This window comes from Candoia aspera, chromosome 15 (genome assembly GCF_035149785.1).
Source record: "Candoia aspera isolate rCanAsp1 chromosome 15, rCanAsp1.hap2, whole genome shotgun sequence".
NCBI lineage: Eukaryota > Metazoa > Chordata > Lepidosauria > Squamata > Boidae > Candoia > Candoia aspera.
The window spans coordinates 6,877,736-6,900,350 of NC_086167.1; the positions used below are offsets into that span (position 1 = coordinate 6,877,736).

At 44.9% G+C, this 22,615-nt stretch overlaps 1 protein-coding gene across 1 annotated transcript in view; it reads right to left on the bottom strand.

Annotated features, from left to right (window-relative positions):
- The window catches only part of RASAL1 (RAS protein activator like 1), a 51,620-nt gene that overhangs the window by 5,308 nt on the left and 23,697 nt on the right, over nt 1–22,615 (bottom strand). Inside the window, exons 8-19 of the mRNA XM_063315571.1 lie at nt 20,577–20,665; nt 19,768–19,885; nt 18,585–18,741; nt 18,132–18,196; nt 16,171–16,283; nt 8,499–8,691; nt 8,069–8,206; nt 7,356–7,500; nt 6,078–6,253; nt 3,767–3,904; nt 2,462–2,597; nt 239–359 (exon numbers count right to left, since the gene is read on the bottom strand). Of these exons, the coding sequence (XP_063171641.1) occupies nt 239–359; nt 2,462–2,597; nt 3,767–3,904; nt 6,078–6,253; nt 7,356–7,500; nt 8,069–8,206; nt 8,499–8,691; nt 16,171–16,283; nt 18,132–18,196; nt 18,585–18,741; nt 19,768–19,885; nt 20,577–20,665 (1,589 nt within the window). The remainder of the gene's footprint in view (nt 1–238; nt 360–2,461; nt 2,598–3,766; nt 3,905–6,077; nt 6,254–7,355; nt 7,501–8,068; nt 8,207–8,498; nt 8,692–16,170; nt 16,284–18,131; nt 18,197–18,584; nt 18,742–19,767; nt 19,886–20,576; nt 20,666–22,615) is intronic.

Here is a 22,615-nt window from a genome sequence, read left to right on the forward strand (position 1 = left end):
GAAGCTGGATTCACTTAACAACTTGTGATTCGCTTAACATACGGCAGAAAAAAGGTTGTAAAATTGGGTCCAGGCACATGGTGACTCAACTTATGACCACCATGACTTATGTGGAAATTCTGGTCCCAATTGTGATCGTAAGTCAAGGACTACCTGTATATTTTCTTTTGGATGCAAATCTGCCTGTCCAACTTTCCCCACCAAACGGACCGGGACCGATCCCTTGCCCTCAACGAACCTGAGCTTGTCCTTATGCAACGAAAGCTGCTTGTACGCCATCTGAGCGTCGGCGTCGGGATCCAGCGGGTCACTCCAATCGCCCAGGGTCACTGCAGAGTGCGTACGGCTGCAGCCCCGAACTGTAACCAAACCACAACCAAAGACAGTCCTGTAAGTCAAGGAAACGGGTGGCTGCGTAGCCCGGGGGGAGGGGGAACAGAGCCTTGCGATGCTACTAACTACAATACCCAGCCATCCCGGCCAGCGGGGCTGATGGGTTGAGATGCCAAAAATTGCTATCTATCAACCTCTGGAGAAATGCAAATCCTCATCTTTGACAGCTTCCGATCTGAGTTTGGGCGATGGGAAAAAGGAAGTTTAGAATGTAGATCTTGCCAAGTATGTTTGTGCCTTTGCTGTATGGAACAACTTTCCCCATGTTGTCAGCCCTTCAGGGTAGACCAGCCTAGGAAGCCAGAGTTATGAATGCTAATACTAGTTTTATGATACGGTTACAGTGACAGAACCATGCAACTCTGAATGTGCCTCCCCCCCCCCCCGCCTTTATCCCAAAAAGAACTAGGGAAGATCAAGTCTGAGACGCTTTCTCAGACTACATCTCTGCCCCGGACTCAGGTTTCTTTTATCTGACCATCGTCTTGGTTATGACTCTTCCTCCTGTTCCTCAAGGTTATTCCTTCTGCCCATTATAGACAAGTATGGAAATGGCCTTGAAGAAGCCAACAGTCATTACTAAACACAGGCTTAGCCTTGGAAGGGAGGAGTAAGTAAGGAAGAAACTCAAGATTTTCCAGACTTGATTCCCTTGGGTATAAGTCAGGGAAGAGAGAACCTCCGTCAGGCTTTCAAGATTCTGGTAATATATACTGCAGCAATAGAGTTCCTGTCATCTTTGTAGAATCTATTTCCTGACCTGGCCTACCTCAAAGGGTTGGCACCCACTCCCTTCTTCTTTCCACTTCCCTTGAAAAACAAAATCAAATCCCTAGGTATAGGGCAGGAGGGAAAAAAAGCATTGAGTTGTTAATCACAAGTTGGATATGAGCCAGCAGTGTGATGTGGCTGCAAAACGGGCCAATGCAGTTTTAGACTGCATCCACAGCTATCTGGTTGCCAAATCACTGGAAATAGACATGATCCATCCTAGTACACTCTGCACTGCTGAGATCCTAGCATGAATGTTTTATCCTGTTCTGGGCACCAGCTTTTAGAAAAGATTCACAGAAACTAGAACAGGGGCAGAGAAGAGCAAGGAAGATGACCAAGGGAGTGTAAAATGAGTCCTAAGAAAAGAAACTGAAAGAACTACATCTGTTTATCCTTGAGAAGACTGGGGGCTAAAACTATTACTGTATTCTACTCTATAAAACTATTATAAGTCCTCTACTTATGACCATTTGTTTAATGACGGTCCAAAGTTACGACAGCCTTGGATTGGGTGCTTTATAGCCTGTAAAGCACTCCCAAGCATCACAAAACATCCCACCACCACCCCACAGTCACATGACTGCATTTGGGTGCTTGGCAACCAGCTCGCATTTACAACTGGTTACAGTGTCCCGCAGTCACGTGATCACATTTTGCAACATTTTTTGCCGTTTTCCAGCAAAAAACGCCCATTGGGGAAGCTGGATTCACTAAACCTGTGGTTTGCTTAACAACCACTGTAAAAATGGTCATAAAATCAGGTCTGGTCGCATGAGTGACTCGACTCACAACCGCAACGACTTACGATGGAAATTCCGGACTCCGTTGTGGTCGTAAGTCGAGGACTGCCTGTATTTTTCAAGTACCCAATAGGGGTTATGCAGAGAAAGGCCAAACCTTGTTTTGTAGTCTTCCTGCGTAAAATGGAGATATTGCATTTATATCGGTTGGGCACTTGGAAAAACCTCCTACCAGTAGGAGTGTTTTGATAATGGAACCAAGGACCTTGGAAAGTGATGGGCCAGGGAGACATCCACCAGGGATGCCTCAATATGGATTCCTGCACAAGGTGAGTGCGGGAGGGGGGAGCCCATGATGGTCTTGGTAGCCCCTTCTAGCATCTAAGATTCCTCAAGCCACACGCCCAATGCTCGAGAGAAGGCTGCAATGTTCTGTGATGGCCCAGCCTAGATCTAGAAGTTTGGAGCAAATCCCTGAGCAGGATTAGCTTTTCTTCCATTGCCTAAAGGGCCTAATTCCAACTCCGGGATTCTGCAACACAGAGTCTGGTTACCGGCACGATCTGTCTGCAGGCAGCAAGTCCAGCGGCTGCTTCGGAAGGCCCCAGGGTGGCAGAAGGGGAGCATGCATTCATTGGAGACGGTGGCTTTTCGGATAGCGGAAAGCCACTGGTTGAGCTCGTTGACGTTCTGCCAAAGGAAGGCAACAGGACGGGTTAAGCAATGGCAGGAATGGCCCTCATCAGTTGCGTTCTTTGCTGCTGCATATTTCTGCGGCCGGTGTCGTCCTCCTGAGCTGGCCTGCGGGGACTGGCCCACCTCGAGGTTTTGCAAAACCTGCCCCTCTCAGTTTCAAATTCACTGCTATAGTGTGTGGGGGTGTCTGTGGGTCTTCTCCCAAACCTAAGCATTTTATAGGGATTAATGATGAGGGGGCCAACAGAGAGAGAATGTTTGGATCAGGAGAAGACAAGCTGCAGTTTGCATGCAGCCCCCAGGCCATATAAAGCATGCTGCTTGATTTCCTGCTGGTCATAGGCAGGCCAGAGAAAGAGAAGGAAATGGGAGCTGATCCCGAAAAGCTAAGCAGGGCCCGATCTATTTCGAGACTACACTAGAAAAGTCCCGGGGCTGCCAAATTTGTAAAAAACACTGCAGAAGAAAGCCGGGGGAAAATCACTTCCTATATTGCTGTCAAGAAAACTACACATAAGTGTCCGTGCACATACAGGTAGTCCTCGCTTAACAACCACAATTGGGACTGGAATTTTGGTTGCTAAGCAAAGTGGTCATTAAGCTAATCCAACCCGATTTTACGACCTTTTTTGTGGTGGTTGTTAAGCAAATCACTGCAGGCATTAAGCGAGCCATGGGGTCATTAAGCAGATCATGTGGTTCCCCATTGCCAGAAGCTGACCAGGAAGGTCAAAAATGACAATCATGTGAATATGGGACGCTGCAACAGTCATAAATGTGAACCGGTTGCCAAGTGTTCAAATCATGATGTGACCACAGGGATGTTGCAACGGTCGTTAAGTGTGAGGACGGCCACAAGCCCTTTTTTTCCAGCACCATCATAACTCTGAACCATCACTAAACATATGGTTGTTAAGTGAGGACTACCTGTACTGACTCAAGAGGGACTTCACCTTCGCCTTCTTTTCTAGTAGAATAGATTTTCCCAGTTTGGTGTCTCCAAGATACATTGAGCAACCACAGTTTCCCAAATTCCTGGGGAGTTAGGGGGCTGCAATTCCCCAATGTATCATCCAGAGAGCACCACGTTGGGGAACGAGGCAGCTGGAAGAGCATAACTCAGGATGTCTATAGTTTGGATCCTGATCATAAACCAGGCTTACCTTGCACTGAATGTACATAGTAAACAGCTGGCCCCCGGTTTCTCTCGTTGTGATCTGCATCATGTGGGCCTGCTGGAAAGCATTTTCATCCACCCGTTCCACAGCACAGATTCGCTGGACTGGAATGGATGTGCGGACCTGAGCATGGGAAAGAAATGTTAGCCCTGTGAGGTAGGCCAGACAAGAAGCACCCAGGAGCACTAACTCTACCTTTATTGTAAGGTCACATTAACAGAATCTTGCAAATCTGAAAGGACATCTCTCCCCCCATCTCCTTTGCAGCCAAGAAACTAGGGAGGGTCCCTTCTGAGACATTTGCCACATCCCATTCCTGCTGCGGGCTCAGCTGCCTTTTATCCGACTGCTGACCTGGCTGCGGCTCTTCCCCCTGTCTCCCAAGGTCATTCCCGTGGACCATTACTAGAAAGGCCATGCTCCTAAACCATTATTCTTATTTCCCCAAAACCTTCCTGGGAAGATTTCTGCACATCTGCTGCCTTGGGAAAGTTCATTTGAAAAGCGCTCAGCTATCACTTCCATCACCCAAGGAACTTTGCGGCATGGCCAAGGAAGGCTTCTGCACCAAGACATGGAAAGGTTCTCCCATCATCTAACTTACTTACTTACTTACTTACTTATTTACTATATTTTTATCATGATATTTTTATCATGATATATTTATCATTTTTAACTTGATCCAAGAAAGGGAGAAAGAGGAAGCTTCCTTCACTTAAACCAAGGGATGGCAGACTTTATTCAGAAAGAACCTGAAAATGCCTCTGTGCAAATCGCTTCCTGAAAAAATTCAAAGGTACCACAGTCATGCAATATCACCGCACTTCACAAGATCTCAGGGTGCTCGTCTTGAGATCTTGGGCAAAAAGGCAGAATTCTTGCAAGAACCAGTATGCTTACCCATTGTCAGCCCTCCCAGGTAAACCAGCCAGGAAACATGACCAGATGAGCTAATTCTATGTTATTGTAAAGCTACATTAACAGAATCTTGCAAATCTGAAAGCACAAATCTCCCGCCGTCCCTATTTTCTGCCTGAGTAATTAGGGCAGGTCCTTCCTAAGTTTCTTTCTCTGGCCGTGGCTCTGTTGTGGGCTCCTTCCATTTTTATCTGATCGTTCCCTAGGCAGCATCTCTTGCCCCTGTCTTCCAAGGTGATCTTCCCTTTCCATCATGCCCATCTTCTGAGCATGGCCCTCAGCAAGAGGGGAAAATAAGCCTAAGGAAAACCTTGCCTATTCCTCTTCTAGATGAAAAAGTGTTCCGAAATTCTTTCAGTTATTTGGTGTGTGCATTTTTTCCAACTAACAAATCTGATTTTTTTTTTAATCGTATGGCATAGCAGTTTGGTGTTCATGCTGCTTTTTCTTGCTGGGAAATCCTTGTGAGGTCCAGCAGCCAGATGTGTAGACTATTTAGCCGTGACAAGTCACGTTGCCTGGGGTGCACCACAAGGGGGCTGGTCTACATTGCACCAAGTTGGGCTGAGAGAAAGTGACTGGCCCAAGGTCACCCAGCCGGCTTTCATGTCTAAGGCGGAACTAGAACGCACAGACTCCTGGTTTCTAGCCCAGAACCTTAACCACTAGGCCAAACTGGCTCTCACAAATCTGATTAAAAGGCAGAAGCTGCAGTTCACGATTTTTTGCTACCATCAGCTAACACAGCTCTCCTCCTACGGTGTGTGCATTGGTAAATGTACAGCCACTCCTCAGTTAGCGACTACCTCAGTTAGCGACCATTCGCAAATACGATGGTCATAAACAGTAATAAAAAATTCATTTTCTAACTAATGAACATATTTACCAACAAATTTCATGCACCTGACTACAAAAGCCTTCAGTCAGAAAATGATTAAGGTCTGGTCAGTTTCAGGCAGCAGTGCCCCCAGGACATAGGTTCTAATCAACTAATGAAGGTTACAGAACTGAGTTTGTTAACTTGCAGTTACTACTTTTTACGGACACGCTGCACTGTGCAGAAAAGCAGCCCAGGAAAAGATTGCTTGTTTACGCAATCCCTCCGCCCTGCAAGGGGGCAAGAACGGGGGGGGGGGGGGAATGGGTCCAAGAGAACTTTATCTGAATGAGATGGCAGCAACTAGCAACCATTTTACTTAACAGTAAAGTTGCTGGAATGGAACATGGTCTCTGAACAAGGGTATAGTTGTGAAAAAGCATTTTCATTAACCAACTCTCAAGTTGAGCCTGGTTGCAGCCTGGTTGCAGGCTTTAAGATGAGTGGACTTCAACTCCCAGAATGCAGCCTTCTGACTTTTCCAAGAAGACAAGGACTTACTTGCCACTCAGGAGACTTGGAATAGGAAAGGCTTTCATTGCTCAACCAGAAGTAACGCTTTTTGAAGGTGAAACGGGGCACCAGGTGGAGACCCTCGGCTTTACGTTTCTGCAGGTACCCTTCTTTGATGATGGCTGAAGAGTGGAAAAGGCTCCAAGGTTGTTTTTCATTTCCTTCTAGAGAAAAAAAGCAGTGGAGATATTTGGAACGCCTCCATGGATTGCTGAGTAAGTGTGAAGATCTTTCCAGTTGATGGCTGTTTAGGGCAAGACCCATGCTCCCAAAAATTCTAATTTTGGGGTCATAAACTGCACATCTTTAGGAATTTCCAAGATGCAACTGTTCTGGTGCAGCCAGAAAGGCTTTACTGATGATTCCCATGATTTGGAATGAATGCCAAGAAAAGTCAAAATGTGGCTGGTTGCCCTCTTAGATTTTTATTTTGTATTTTTTATTGTTATATGGGGAGTGAGGTTTTTTAAAATTATTACTGTTTTTTATGCTGTTCTCCACCCATATTGTTTGATCTGGGTGGCTTTATAAATCTTAAAAATAAATAAAATGATAAATTTATTGCATATTTGATAAAGAAAAGTTTTGAATAGATAGGCTGACCATATTTCCTTGAGGCAAAAACAGGACATTGGGATGGAAAAATGAGGCAGGGCTGGGCGACGGGCTGGATCGGCAGGCAGGAACTTCTCCAGTTTCCTCGGGCTGGGAATCTTTGGATTCCTTCATTTGCGAGGGGCAAAGCTGGGCTGGAGAGTCAAGTGAACGGTTGTCCCCAACAAGCCGTTCCTCCTCTGGCCATGCTTTCACGTTCTTTCCTTCCCGCCCTTTCAAGGCAGGAGCCAATCGGCTCGCCCTTTGATCACCACCTATCAGCTGATCCTGTTTTTTTCTTTTTAGGTTTCCCGCCGGGTCGAGCTCTGCGGCTTTTTTCCTGCCATTTCTGCTCAGCTCCCCCTCCTTCCACTCAAAGTCAGACTGCCTTCTGACAGATTCGCAGGAACTTCCACATTTTTAAGTAAGGTTTTTAAGAAAACGGGACAAAATGGACATTTATATTAAACCGATGGGACGGTCTGGAAATGTTAAAAAAACAGGACTGCCCTGTTCAGACAGGACGTATGGTCACCCTACGAACAGATAATACACCCAAGTCTCAGACTGCCACCATCTTTGGGCCTGATTTACTATGCCCAAGCTTCCCATTTGCAATTTTGAACCAAACACATCTCGTTGCTTCTGGGAGAGCATTATGCAGTGGCTCACCAATTTCCACGTCCACATCTATGAGCCTGTCAAGGAATTCTTGGACTCGACCAATGCTGGCAAGGATGAAGGGATGGAGAGGCTCCATCCATTGCTCCTTCCCGTGACCCAGCTGGAGCCCAAGGTTGCCAATGCTCTGTACTGCCTGCCAGGGAGAGAGACAAGGAAGAGAACCATTGGCCCAAAGGTGCCAGGTGACCCACACCAGAACAACCCAACTTGCCAAACCCGAGTTAACTTCTGCTTGTGGTGGCCATTTAGGGATAGCATCCACGGCATACTTCTAAAACTCCCAATGTTACTCAATGTCTCCGACAAACATTGCCTAATCTTATGCTACATTACCCTTGCTCTCAAGTTTATCTGGTGAAGCTGTTTTCCGTCTTCTCCTTCTCCAGTTTCTTCATTCATTCATTCATTCATTCATTCATTCATTCATTCCAGAACTCCTGAATTCTAATGCCCCTTTTAGAGCAGTGTTTTTCAACCTTGGTCACTTTAAGATGTGTGGACTTCAGCTCCCAGAATTCCACAGCCAGCAGGCTTTAAGAAGTGTGGACTTCAACTCCCAGAATTCCCCAGCCAGCATACTAGAAAGTCTCCCAGTAGGCTGGCTGGGGAATTCTGGGAGTTGAAGTCCACACATCTTAAAGTGACCAAGGTTGAAAAACACTGTTTCGGAGAAACTCACGGGTGAAACCCATTAGATATACCTTGGCCAGAAGCAAGAGTGTCCGGCTGGTCTGAGTATCAGCGTGGTGGTCCCGGAGACTGAAGAGCTTTGGGGTCAGAATTGCAGGGGCAAAGAAGCGGAGGAAGAGGAACCCACTGATAGCGATGTACTTGGCTTCCTGGAAGGATACCAGCAAGAGGAAAGAAAGGACAGATAGGACCAATCACCCTTATGAAAAAAAAATGCCCTCTGTGCTGCTAGAATGTGAATTTAAATGCGAAAGCACCAAAACAACCTCAGGACCTCTGAAATGACGTTTGCACCCTTCCCCAAACCAGGTTCTGTGGAACCTCATGCTGACCTCTTTCTAGCTCTTTCACATATTCGGTTGGCTAGAAGACAGCAGGTGCCAAGAGAAGACTTTTGAGGGCCCCTCTTCAGAACTGGTTGCTCAGTCCCAGAAGACCCACCTGATTCTCTGCTTCCTTAAATCGCTCTTCCACCCGCTTGTACAGCTGTTTGAAAGCCACTCTCATGATAGGGGGGCACTTCTCTGTTGAGCCCACAATGGCCTCCATGATGTCTCCCAAATACCCCCTCAGCACCTCCAAGCTGCTTTCTCGGATCTGGGCCTCAGACAGGGAGCCTTTGAAGGAGATCCGCCTGAGCAAAAGACCCAAAAGAGGTGGGGAGGACAGGAATGTGCACTTTAAAGGGGGAGAAAAGGAAGACATCGGCGCATCTCCAAAGCACTCCAAGCCTACAGCACAGCTGGAATCTGCCTTCTCCAAGTCTTGGCTGTGAGAAAAAGTCAGCAGAAAGATTTGCTACCAGGTTTAAACCACCTCCCTTAGGCAAGTGTAGTGGTTGTCCCCTTATTTTGGCCAGGGACCAGCATAACAGCATTCAAGAATAAAATGACAGCCATCCCATTGTGGTAAAAGTCTAACTTATGTACTATAAGAATCAATTAAAATTTTGATCTCTAGTGCAAGCTATAAAACCATGGTACAAGTACTACGAAGACTGTAAATTTGGAGTTTTAAAGACAAAACTTAATATGATGATGATGGTGTGTCACCAAGTTGTTGTTGACTCTTAGTGACCATGTGGATAGGTTTAGGTAAAGGTAAAGGTTTCCCTTGACATTAAGTCCAGTCATGTCCGACTCTAGGGGGCGGTGCTCATCTCCGTTTCAAAGCCGAAGAGCCGGCGTTTGTCCGAAGACACTTCCGTGGTCATGTGGCCAGCATGACAGTCACAGAACGCCATTACCTGCCCACCGAAGCGGTACCTATTAATCTACTCACATTTGCATGTTTTCGAACTGCTCGGTTGGCAGGAGGTGGATAGGTTTACTCCATGACAATCTGGCCCTAACCTGGTTCTTCAGGTCTTCTAATGATGCTACTGTAACTGAGTCCATCCCCCTTGCTGCTGGTCGTCCTCTTCTTCACTTTCCTTCCACCTTTCCTAGCATTATGGACTTCTCAAGGGAGCTGAGTCTTTCTATCGATTGGTTGATTGATTGATTATGTGCCATTAAGTCACTGTTGACTCCCGGCAACCCCATAGGTAGATTTTCTCCATGATGATTTGTCCCTAACCTGGTCTTCCAGATTTTCCAGTGGTGCATTCATAGCTACTGCAACTGAGTCCATCCCCTTGCTGCTGGTTGTCCCCTTCTTCCCTTTCCTTTCACCTTTCCCAGAATTATGGGCTTCTCAAGGGAGCTGAGTCTTTCTATTGACTGGTTGATTGATTGATTGATTGATTATGTGCCTTTAAACCAGTGTTGACTCTTACCAACTGCATAGATAGATTTACTCCATGACAATCTGTCCCTAACCTGGTCCTTCAGGTCTTCCAAAAGTGCCCCCAACATCACTGTAACCAAGCCCATCCACCTTACTGCTGGACATCCCCTTCTTCTCTCCTTCCACTTTTCCCAGAATTATGGACTCCTCAAGGGAGCTGGGTCTTCACATAATGTATCCGAAGTAGTAGCATGTTGTGTGTGTGTGTGTAATATACAGTATTATATGTTACAATAATATATAGTAATATTTAATTTGGATAAAACTATAGTATATATGAAGGGACACAGTGGTGCTGCAGACTAAACTGCTGAGCTGCTGAGCTTGCCGATCGGAAGGTCGGCGGTTCAAATCCGCATGACGGGGTGAGCTCCCGTTGCTAGTCCCAGCTCCTGACAACCTAGCAGTTCAAAAACATGCAAATGTGAGTCGATTAATAGGTACCGCTTCGGCGGGCAGGTAACAGCGTTCCATGTAGTCATGCCAGCCACATGACCACAGAGGAAGTGTCTATGGACAAACGCCGACTCTTTGGCTTTGAAACGGAGATGAGCACCGCCCCCTAGAGTTGGACACAACTGGACCTAATGTCAAGGGAAACCTTTACCTCTACTATAGTATATATAGTAAATTAAGACAAATAAAAATACCTAATGTGAACTATAAAACCACTATAGCACTAAAACTTTCAGGTAATCTATATGTAATATAATATTGCCACTATAAGAGCTATAACAGTGTGATATAAAATAGAATGGTATATAAAGGAGCTAAATATGACCAATTGCAATAGCTGGTTTTTGGCATTAAGGGGATCTCTAGAAATTGATGATGATGATGATAAGAAATCAATAATAATAATAATAATAATAATGATGATGATGATGATGATGATGATGATGATGATGATGCAGGGAACTGTTTATAAGTAACCCAGCTGAGACAGCCACACTGAAGCCAACACAACACAAGGCATATCAAAAACACTTTTGTTTGTTTACATTTTTAACTTAGTAGACGTATGTCCCGCAAGAATGTTCAGAGCAAAAGCATAATAGGACACTTAAACAGTACCCTAAAAATTAAATGTCCCTCTGCAAAAAACAAAACAAAATGCCCTTCTTTTGGTCTTCAATCACAAATTCAGTAAGCTGTACATAAAATAAAAAGTCAGTTTTTAAAAGCTACATAAGACACTTGCTCACTCTCTCCCTGGATGAGAGAGAGTGTTATAATCGTATGGCATCTCTATAATATCTATTTTATTTGTAAATATAGAAGCAGAGTAGGCAGGAAGCAAATCAACACTCCTACAGATGGCAACAGCTTGACTGACCTGAGATAAGATTCTCACTGAGCAGCTTTTCACTCCTCCCTGGTGCCACAAAATTTCACCCACCTTTTAGCTGACTTTTATCCTTGATTCCAGATTCAACCCTTCAAGCTCCTTTACCTTCCCATACACAATTGCAGAACATGGGTGTTTGGATCCACCCTATGCATGGAGATTGCACCTTCCAGGAACAATTTTTTTATTTGTTAAAGAATATTTATTAAATGTCCCCCCACATCAACTGCCTACAGAAAGATTATAGGCAGAAGTGGAATATTAATTGCAAAAATAAAACAGAAATAAAAGCGTGAAGCTAGAGCAGTGTTTCTCAACCTCAGCAACTTTAAGATGTGTGGACTTCAACTCCCAGAATTCCCCAGCCACTGAGCTAGAGACTTTGTGTTCAGGACCATGGAGAGCACCCTGGCTTTTGCCTTTAAATGCTCTAAGTGGCTGTCAGAAATTCAGCCTATTTTCTTCTGCACGGGGCTCCTGATAGCAGTTTAGCAAATGTGCTTCCTCCTCATTATTGCAATGTAAGATCCACTTCATACTCAGGGGACACCACCACTTTCTGGAGATCTTAAGCCTGGTTTGGAACCCAAGACAAAGAGCACATCCAGAAGGACCCCAAAAATCAGGACCCTAGGAGCACTTTGCCAACTAACACATTTTATTAAAAGGTATAAGCGTTTGTGAGCTGAAGGTCACAAAAAGCCTTTTAATAAAAGGTGTCAGCTGGAAAAGATGCTGCCAGGCTCTTGATTCTTTTGCCACTGTTGACTATCACAGCTTTTGTTCTACAATATCCAGAAGGACCATGGGTTTGTGTTTGGGTGTCAAGGTCACAAATGCCCCTCTTTTCATGCAAGCACCACTGCTTTCATGCAATTAGAGCTGCGTGAACTTTGGACCTGTATATCTGCAACTAAAGTTCTAGCTATGTCATTAGAACATGGGCAGGCAAGAGCTGGGGGGAACATCCTTTTTAAATTAAAAACAAAAAATCAGCTCTTAGGTGGCTTAGCAACACTAGCAGTCAGGGAGGAAAGACTGGTGCCTTTTTGTTTTTCATTTGGCTTGAAAGTGGGGTAAAATGCAGAGCCAGTTTGGTGTGGTGGTGAAGGCACCGGGCTAGAAACCGGGACACCGGGAGTTCTAGTCCCACCTTAGGCACAAAGCCAGCTGGGTGGCCTTGGGCCAGTCCCCCTCTCTCAGCCCTAGGAAGGAGGCAATGGCAAACCACTTCTGAAAATCTTGCCAAGAAAGCTGCAAGGAATAATAATAATAATAATAATAATAATAATAATAATAAGTTGGGGTAAAGGTTCAGGCCCCAGGCTAGAAACTGGGAGACCATGAGTTCTAGTCCCACCTTAGGCACAAAGCCAGCTGGGTGGCCTTGGGCCAGTCCCCCTCTCTCAGCCCTAGGAAAGAGGCAATGGCAAACCACTTCTGAAAATCTTGCCAAGAAAGCTGCAAGGAATAATAATAATAATAATAATAATAATAATAATAATAATAATAATAATTAGTTGGGGTAGAGGTTCAGGCCCCAGGCTAGAAACTGGGAGACCGTGAGTTCTAGTCCCACCTTAGGGACGAAGCCAGCTGGGTGATCTTGGGCCAGTCCCTCCCTCTCAGCCCTAGGAAAGAGGCAATGGCAAACCCCTTCTGAAATCTTGTCAAGAAAACTGCAGGGACTTGTCCAGGCCATTGCCAGGAGTCAAGACTGACTCAAAGGAACACACTAAACCAGATAGAAAGAAAGAATGATGTAATTCCATGATGCTGTATAGGGACTAGTTACTTGAGAGATCACCTATCTCCTATAGTTTCTGTCCAGCCAATTTGATCTGGCAAGGTTGGCGCACTCTGGGTTCCATCAATTAAACAATGCCATCAATCAAGACCCCAGAAGTGCATTTTCTCTGCTATAGCATCTGCCCTCTGGAATGAGGTTCTCCCCAAGATCCAGTTGGCTCCCAACCAGCTGGTATTTCAGAATGCCTTGAAGATCCAGGTCTTCACCCAGACCTTCTGGGTAATGTAGGTTTGCTTACATTACCCAGAAGGTAATGTTGTCCTGGCATGCCATCTTTTGTTTTATTTTATTTTTTGCTGTGTTTTTATCTCTGAACAGCCCAGAACTGGGCAGTGTGAAAATTTAACAAACAAATAAATGAAATACATTAAACTTAATGCCCCTATCTTGCAGCTTGGCACAAAAAAGTAGATAAAATGCACCCCTGCATTGGTGCAAGTGTTTTGCACATAGATTAGTGCACACATTTTTAGCAGGGCCAAAAAATGGAGCTCATTGAGCAAGACCCAAGGTTCTGTCAATTTAGCCTTACAATAAAGTAGAATTAGTTCATCTGGTTGTGATTCCAATCTGGTTTACCCTGTGAGGCTGACATCAAACTTACAAGTCTGAAACTACAATCTCCCCCCCCCACCCCCAATCTCCTTTACAGCCTGAGAAACTAGGGAGGGTCCCTTCCGAGCCTCTTGCCCCATCTGCTATCCAATGTGGGCTATGCTGTCTCTTATCTGACCATTCACTTGGCAGCGTTTCTATGCCCAGTCTCCCAAGGTCTTTCCCACATACCATCACACATTCAGAAGACTGCCAAGACCTGTTCTTTATTGTTGCATGGTGCAGGAATGATATAACCATCTTAAAATATAGGAAGGCAGAATTCAATTAAACATTAGGAAACTCTAACAAGATAAAACTTTTCATAGAGGAACAAAGGTGGCAGTGAGGTCTTCTTCACTGGATGTGTTCAAGCAGAAGCTGGAAAGCCATTTGTTTGGAATGTTTTCTTGGATTCCTGCACTCGGGCTGGACCTGAGAACCTCAAGGCCCCCTTCCACTTCCTGGATTCTATGATAGGAAGCATACTGTGGTGGTATGTGGGAAAGACCTTGGGAGACTGGGCCAAGAGACACTGACCAAGAGAATGGTCAGATAAGAGACAGCTTAGCCTGCAGCTGGATAGCAGGTGGGGCAAGAGGCTCAGAAGGGACCCTCCCTAGGTTCTCGGGCTGTAAAGGAGATGGGGGGGATGAGTCTGATGGGGAGGGTGATGTAATGGTATGTGGGAAAGACCTTGGGAGATGGGACAAAGAGATGCTGCAAGGGAATGCTCAGATAAGAGGCAGCATAGCTCTCAGCTGGATAGTGGGCGGGGCAAGAGGCTCAGAAGGGACTCTCCCTAGTTTCTTGGGCTGCAAAAGGAGATGGGAGACAATTGTACTTTCAGACTTGCAAGATTCTGTCAATGTTGCTCTACAATAAAGTAGAATTAGCTCATCTGGTTGTGATTCCTATCTGGTTTACCCACAAGGCTGACACATACTCAGCTAGTTCATATACATGTGCACCTGAGAAAATATTTTAGCCTGCCAAGAACATGTTGCTCGCTTCCCACGTCTTGGGATGCTCCATTCGCAGCTCTTGTGCTCTTGACTGCATCTGCAGCAGGACACATTGTTTTTCAGGGGCACACCCTCTAGTGGCACCCTCCACTTCAATGTTATCTTGATGCAGCGCCATGTTCTCCCCAACAGCATCCTGGAGACAGCATTGCCTAGCAACCTGAACGAACAGTATCTCTCCCAAGAACACGGCTATCTTCGGAATATCTGAAAACCTCGCAGTGAGCTGGCTGCCTGTTCTCAGCCTTCAATCACTGTGGCACTTTTCTGTAAAGGCAACCCTTGGTGCCACCATCACTCACCTAAATCAAACACGGGTGCATACGTGAGCCTGCATGGACACAACACACAACCATCAACGTTCACCACACTGCAATGATCTTTCCACATGAGTGCATTTAATAGAAAGGAGATATAAGAACACATTTTTCTTATTAAGACCAGCATCATATGTGCTTTTCAACATCTGTCATCTTTGAGAATGGATTCTGCGTTCTCTTCCGTGGATAACTCAGGGAGTAGTCCTTGAGGACATCTGGCCCTTGAATCTCCCCTACTTGGCTCACAAAGTGCTCTGGCCCTGACATGCTGCCTCCCCCAAGCCATCTCCATCTTCCAAATCAAAGGAAGACATTTACAACCCTGAGTGAAGAAATTCCAATCAGATGGTATCCTCCAACTTGCTGTGGGAGGGGAAAAGCTACAGCCATGTGGGTATAGCCAATCAGGGATCCATCGCAACCAACTTCTCAACTATAAAGCACCCTGAGATCCTTTCTGTGCTTCCTCCTCTATCTCCATTCCTAGAGTTCTCAGTACAACTCTTCTCAGAACTGAGATTTATCTTACCGGGCAACATTCTGCCCAATTATTTTTAGAGTCATAAATCATCTGTCAGGCAAGTGTTGCCATTCCTGTTTTAATTAGCACTGTGGAGTGAGAAAAGTTACTTGTGAATGAGGCTGGTTCCCCTGCACCACTGTTTTAATCATTTCTCACTGCCTTTGGCACTTTCCCAGGGGAAATGGACTTTTCTGCAATCTTGTTCCAAATTCATGACTCTGAGATAGCAACAGGCAGATTAGTCAAGCTGTTTCACTGATCACATCCATAAGATAGTATTCGAGTGCACCAGTAGATTTTCCCTTCTTTAAAAAAAGAGCCATTAAACAAATCTGCATCTGTTTATATTAGCAGCAGACTCTAATTCTGAGTTATCCTGCAGGATGGAAAGCCAGGGATAAATTAGGTAAATCAACAACATCTTAATTGGCATCACTGGTAATAGTTGTGGCGCTACCTCCCAACAATGGTTCAAACTTTTCTCCAAGTTAAAAAAAAACCCACTGAAAATAACTCCTCCCAAATTGTATGGCCTGCTCAGTTTCATAGTTTGCAGCATAGGTAATTTTTCTGGTGCCTATCAGGATAAATTTTGGATTTACTCCCTGCATGATATGCTGCGCAAAATAATTAAGGGTGCAGCTCAACTGATAATTACATAAACATCACTGAATCAATTAAATACATATATATTTATTTCCTTACCTGGCCCGGCTAGGTTCGATCTTGCAGGGATCAAGTTCCACATATTTCTTCTCCTCAAAGATCCGGTGAATGATAACTTTTAGAACTTCATGGAGGTAGGGCATTCCCACCACCTAGAAAGGACCATGATATTGGGGAGGCATGGTAGGCAAGAAAAACATATGGGTCAAAAAAAGAAACAGGCAGTAAGAGCTGCTGATTTAAAAACAACGAAACAGAAAATCTCCTTTTAGCGATATGGATGAAGTGCATATCTTTACTACAGTTTAAAATGAGACTTATATCATTTTTTTCCCTTTTAGCCTCAACTCCAAAGAATCCTGTGAGGGTGATCAGAATTAGGGAATCCAAAGGGATCAGAATTAGGGATTCCAAAGGGATCAGAATTAGGGATTCCAAAGCTTTGCTAGCGGTGAGAGAAACTTCTGAGTTTCCTAGGTAGAGAATGATCTAGGAATCTGCCTTTCACTGAGACAAAGCATGTTATTGTCCACACTGAATGGGGTCTGCCCTCTAGGGATTCAGGCAAACTGGAGATGCAGAGCTGGAATTGCCTACAATCATTTGTATTTAAAGATAGTTCAAAAACCTGCAGAAACCACTTTAAATATGGTTTAATAGCATCGTTTTGTTCCTGAGCTATCGAAACCTTTCACTGGGCCTACAAAACATCTCCTGTAAAGGCATGTTATGGCTTCATTTTTATTTTACTTTTTTTAAGCCGTTCAGTCATGTCCGATTCTTGGAGACTGCCTGGACAAGTCCCTGCAGTTTTCTTGGCAAGGGTTTTCAGAAGTGGTTTGTCGTTGCCTCCTTCCTAGGACTATTTATTAATTTATTTATCGTATTTCTATGACCGCCAATCTCCCCCACATTTATCGTATGGCATAGCAGCTTGGTGTTCATGCTGCTTTTTCTTGCTGGGAAATCCTTGTGAGGTCCAGCAGCCAGATGTGTAGACTATTTAGCCGTGACAAGTCACGTTTCCTGGGGTGCACCATGAGGAGGCTGGTCTACATTGCACCAAGTTGGGCTGAGAGGGAGTGACTGGTCCAAGGTCACCCAGATGGTTTTCATGCCTAAGGCGGGACTAGAACTCTCCTACCACACCTGATTGGCTCTTGGGCTGAGAGAGAGGGACCGGCCCAAGGTCCCCCAGCTGGCTTTCATGCCTAAGGTGGGACTAGAACTCTCCTACCACTCCTGATTGGCTCTTGGGCTGAGAGAGAGGGACTGGCCCAAGGTCACCCAGTTGGCTTCCATGCCTAAGGCGGGACTAGAACTCTCCTACCACACCTGATTGGCTCTTGGGCTGAGAGAGAGGGACTGGCCCAAGGTCACCCAGCTGGCTTCCATGCCTAAGGCAGGACTAGAACTCTCATACCATGCCTGATTGGCTCTTGGGCTGAGAGAGAAGGACTGGCCCAAGGTCCCCCAGCTGGCTTTGTGCCTACAGTGGGACTAGAACTCCTGGTCTCCCGGTTTCTAGCCTGGTGCCTTAACCACTACACCAAACTGGCTCTCATGGCTTCATTTACAAAACAGCTAACTTTTTATTTAGATGATATTCTAGCCAGTCAGGGAACACACACATTATGGGATAATGTGCCACTAACTAACTAGGTTTGACTACATGATGCCCATCACTACCCCAGGGTATAATGAAACATTTTCACACAGGCTGTGTTGCCTTATCTTATGGTTGGATGTTTGCCATCTTATATACCCTTCTTTCTACAATGGCAACTTATACAGTCAACATTCAGCTTTACCCACATCGCACCCCCCCACCCCCAAATTGGCATAGGAATCAGTTCCCACAAAAACCTGGCACCATCAAGTTGAAACATATTCTGTGATTCATAGTTTAGACTTCTTTCTAGCAATTTTGAGACAGATCCTTCTGCTTCAACCTTCCCCATCCAAATCATCCTCTCTGTGTTCTTCTACTCCTCACTCACCTTCATGAATTGCTCCATGGATTTGGAGGCTAATGAGTTGGAGCGGAAGAGAGTGTTGGGATCCACTGCAAAAAGAACACGCAGAAATTGGACATTTCTCCTCTAATTATTAAAGGTGAGTAAGTGATGCCTATGATCATCATTTCTCATTGCATTTGGCATTCTACCATCACCAGCAGCCCACGCACCTCTTCCATGATCTTGCGTTTAAAATAGGCAATTCAACATTTCCCCATCACTCACTGTAACCTTCTGGGCTCACGTTTCAATTCTTTCATGACTACTTAGATTTCACACAATTTAAAACTAGGTTTAAGGCATCCATTTCACCCCCCCAAAACAGCCCTGCTGATTTGACATCGCATACAGTGGTTGGGTGCAACCTTGGCTAACTTTCTGGCTGGGTCCTAGGTCACTCTATCGAAATCCAACTTGATATAGGACAGCACTTACTTGTTCTTGAAATCTCACGGAAATTTAGGTAATCCAAGAAGGGTATAACCAGACCCTGCCCAAGGAAGATCTTGACAAGCTTGGTGGATACATCTTGACGACTTTCCGCCAAACATACTTCTTCCAGAAGGGCCAGTGGGGTCAGGTCATCTGCTTCCTGCAGAGTAACACAATATCTATCAGTAATGTGCACACACCTGTGTTTAGGTGTATTTTAAGTTTGCCCTCCTGGTGCTGAAAAGGGCCTGGAGTATAATCATTTGGTGAGCATGTTGATGGAGGAATGTAACTACATGTATGAGTCATCTTATGGGTCCATAATAGTCCTCTGCAAATCAGGTAAGCTTTAATTTGAATCTGCCATTTGATTCAAATAATTGAATCAATTCAGTTTGTGACTTCATTCAGTTTTGTGCTTCAGATCATCACACTGATTGAATTAGAATTTTTTATCTGATCTGTTGAAGTGTGTGCATCTGCCAAAGTGTCGACTACTTGAGTCAATTCAAAGGCATCCACTGTACTGATCTGAAGGTTTGGCTTGAAATAATAATTGGATCAAATTGACTTTCAACTGAAACTTCACATGAATGTGTGCATTATTGATGCAAATCCCGTGTGAGAATGAGTAGCTCTTGACATCTCAAGACTTCAGACTTGAGATGGACTTCTCAAGAGCAACTCCTGCTCTCCTAGGACACTCTCCAAGGTCCTGTAATCTCAAATTATCCAGAGAGAGAGAACTTTGTTCCTTCCTGCTTGCACTGCACCTGTTGATACCAAACCTGGAACTAACAACTCTTGGCTCTAAATACAATTTATGTGAAGAGCTATCATTATTTTAGCTTGATATATTTTCCTGTTATATTGGTTGGGTTCGGACATCATGCTAAACCTAATATAATTTTTCTGGTTGAGGTTTAACCTGATGTGTGAATCCAGATCCATTGTAGTTTTTAAGCTATAATTTATGGCTTAGCATTATCTCTATACCCAGCCAACATGAATTATCCCCCCCCAAAAAACCACAACTAAAACCAACCATGGGCTTACATTCATTCCCTTATTCACATTCATTTTGCCCCATACTTAGGATGTCTCTTTTTAATCCCCCATTTCTTCCCACATTAAATAATCCAACAAAGTTTGTTCCTCTTTATATAGCTTCTGTTCAACTACCCACCTCCGGGGGGCACAAGACAGACTCCATCAGAAGGTCTATGAGTGGTTGATAGTAGCTAGAAGGCAAGATCCTATCTTCGGCAAGCCGAACCTGCAACCTCAGTGCCCCCAGTTTCCCCCTGCAAGCAGAGCAGATGGGCAAATCCATGATCTAACCTCTGTGTTATGCTTTGTGAAGAAGGTGGAAAGGATTACAAAGGAAGGCTAGTGTTTAAAATCAAGAACTGGCTCTTCAAGGCAAGACTGACATATAGTAAGAATGAGCAAACAGAACAAAGGCCTTGATCTTGATTCCCATTAATACCTATTACCATCCCCTCCAAAATCCTTCTGTGTTTTTTCTATGGTTCTTCTTCACTTGGACGAAAGAGAAATTGACTTCATCTTGTCCTCCATCGAATATGACCACTTCAAAGACATTCCAGCACATGGTGTCCTTGCATTTATTAAGAAACACAGTGGCCAAAGGGGGTCTGTGAAAGTCAGATCCAGACAGTTTGGAGCAATATTTTCAGAAGTGGCTTGCCATTGCTTTCTTCCTAGGGCTGAGAGGCCCCAAGTCATCCAACTGGCTTGGTGCCTAAGGGAGATCTAGAACTCAGATCTTCCCACTCCTAGTCCGGCATCTTTAACTGCTACATCAAACTTTCTCTTGTTTGATCTCCTTAAACCTGAACTAGGCTCAGCAGCTTCCTGACCAGCAGCTACAGAAGTAATTCACACAGGCTTCTGAAATGAGACATGGTATTTTGGCTGAGGGTGCTCAGATCCCAAACCCTGCATGCTTCATCAAGACCACCTCTTATTTACCCAGCATCCTCCCCTGCACTGGGCAGAGGAAGCAAGCGGAACCAGCCTTTGGGAATGGTCTTCTGCACAGTGCCCAGAGAGAACTTGACCTGCATGGATACAAGGAAAATGCAGATAAACACAGAGATCAGAGTTAAATTGCAGCTTAAAACCCTTCCTTCCTTTATTTATTTACCTGCAGTCCCAGACCAAGATCAAAGATTTTTCTGCTGCTTCAGAAAAAAAAAACGCACATACCAAATGCAAATGCTGAAAACAAGAATATATGGCTAATTGCCATATAAGATGGAAAATATCTATCACATCTTATGTATGTTATTTCCTTATAGCCATCGTGACTGAACAATATTTTGTAACTTCGCGATGTCGGCATATTTATCAGCTAAGAAGAATGCACTCTCTTTGATAGAACAGCCAGAAGGATTAGCTAAGAGATGTGATCTGAATTCAGAGTCCCAGATATGGTACAGTGGACAACTCAACAGAACGTGGGATGTTGATTCAACTTCATCTTCCATGCTGGAGCAGATTCTATCTTAGACAGGACACAAAGGCAAGAAAGTAGTGAAAATGTTCACGTAGAAATGGGGAGGCCTAAGTTCTAGTGCTCTCTCAACCATGGAACCTCCCTAGAGGACTCTGGGCCAGTCCTTCCTTTTCAGCCCATTAGACAGGGTGGTGTCGTGGTGAAGGTGCTGGACTAGGAGCGGGGAGACCCAGGTTCCAGTCCCCCCTCAGCAATGAAGTCTCCCTTGAGGACTTTTGGGCCCTTGAGGACTGAGGGCAAGAGCGAGGGTGCTCCAGTGGTGAAGGTGTTGGACTAGATGCAGGGAGCCCCAAGTTCTAGTCCCTGCTAAGCCACTGAAGCTCCCTGGAGGACTTTGGGTCAGTCCCTCTTTCAACCCAAGAGCCAATGTGATCCAGTGGAGAAGGTGCTGAACCAGGAGTGGGGAGACCCAGGTTCTAGTCCTCCTTTGGGCATGGAAGCTCCCTGGATCACTTGGGGGGACAGTCTCTCCCTCTCAGCCCATTAGCCAGAGTGGCGTAGTGGTGAAGGTGCTGGACTAGGAACAGGGAGAACCAGGTTTAGTCCATCTTCAGCCAAGAAGTTCCCTGAATGACATTGGACCAGGATCTCTCTCTCTCTCTCTCTCTCTCTCTCTCTGTCTAAGCCACCTAACAGGATTGTTCTTGTGGGGAAAATAGCAGGAGGGAGAACTATCAATGCCACCTTGAACTTCTGAAGAAAAAGGCAGGACAACAATCTAACAAATAATTAAAAAGTGGGTGGAGCTAGGACAAAATCTTGTCTGAATGAAGCTGCAAAATGAAATGAAACAATTGATAACAAATACTTTCAGTATATTCCCATATTCCCAATAAAAGTGGCAATCTGGCACTATCTTTGGAGAAGTGTCTGGGGGCTTCACCCAAGATTTGGGAAGTCTGTATATACAATGCTGTTGAGGATTATAGTCATGGACTCCTCCTATAAAGAAAACAAGACGGGCAAGAAATCTGAGTATGTCACATGTCCCAGAGGAGAGCCCAAAGCAAATGCTTCTTTCCAGACTTCAATTCCCATAATCCCCCAACCAGTGGGTCAACAGCCTTCCTGTTGGGTTCTTATGGGAGCTGATACCATATTTGAGAAAACTGGCTTACAGATACAGCACCTGAGGATCTGCCTTATGGATTTTGGCAACTCTGCTGGTCCATTTTAAAGAGACCATCTGGAAAAGATAGCTTGATGGTGCTCAGTTCCACCATTCAGCTTAGAAATCTAGGACAGTGTGCATTCACATGACACACTGACCCAAGTCAGGAGCCGGCACAGCAGCTACATTTACCCAACATGCTACAATGGATTAGTTTTAATCTCTCTTCAATTTTTCAGGGAAGTAGTAGCTTAGTGGGTTGAATGTTCCTATCCAACTGGGTGAGTTGACAGTTCAAATCATTGTGCAACTCTCCAAAACCATGTAATTCAGAGATCATTTGACTGATTTCCAGCAGTTATAATTGGAAGAGATACAGGG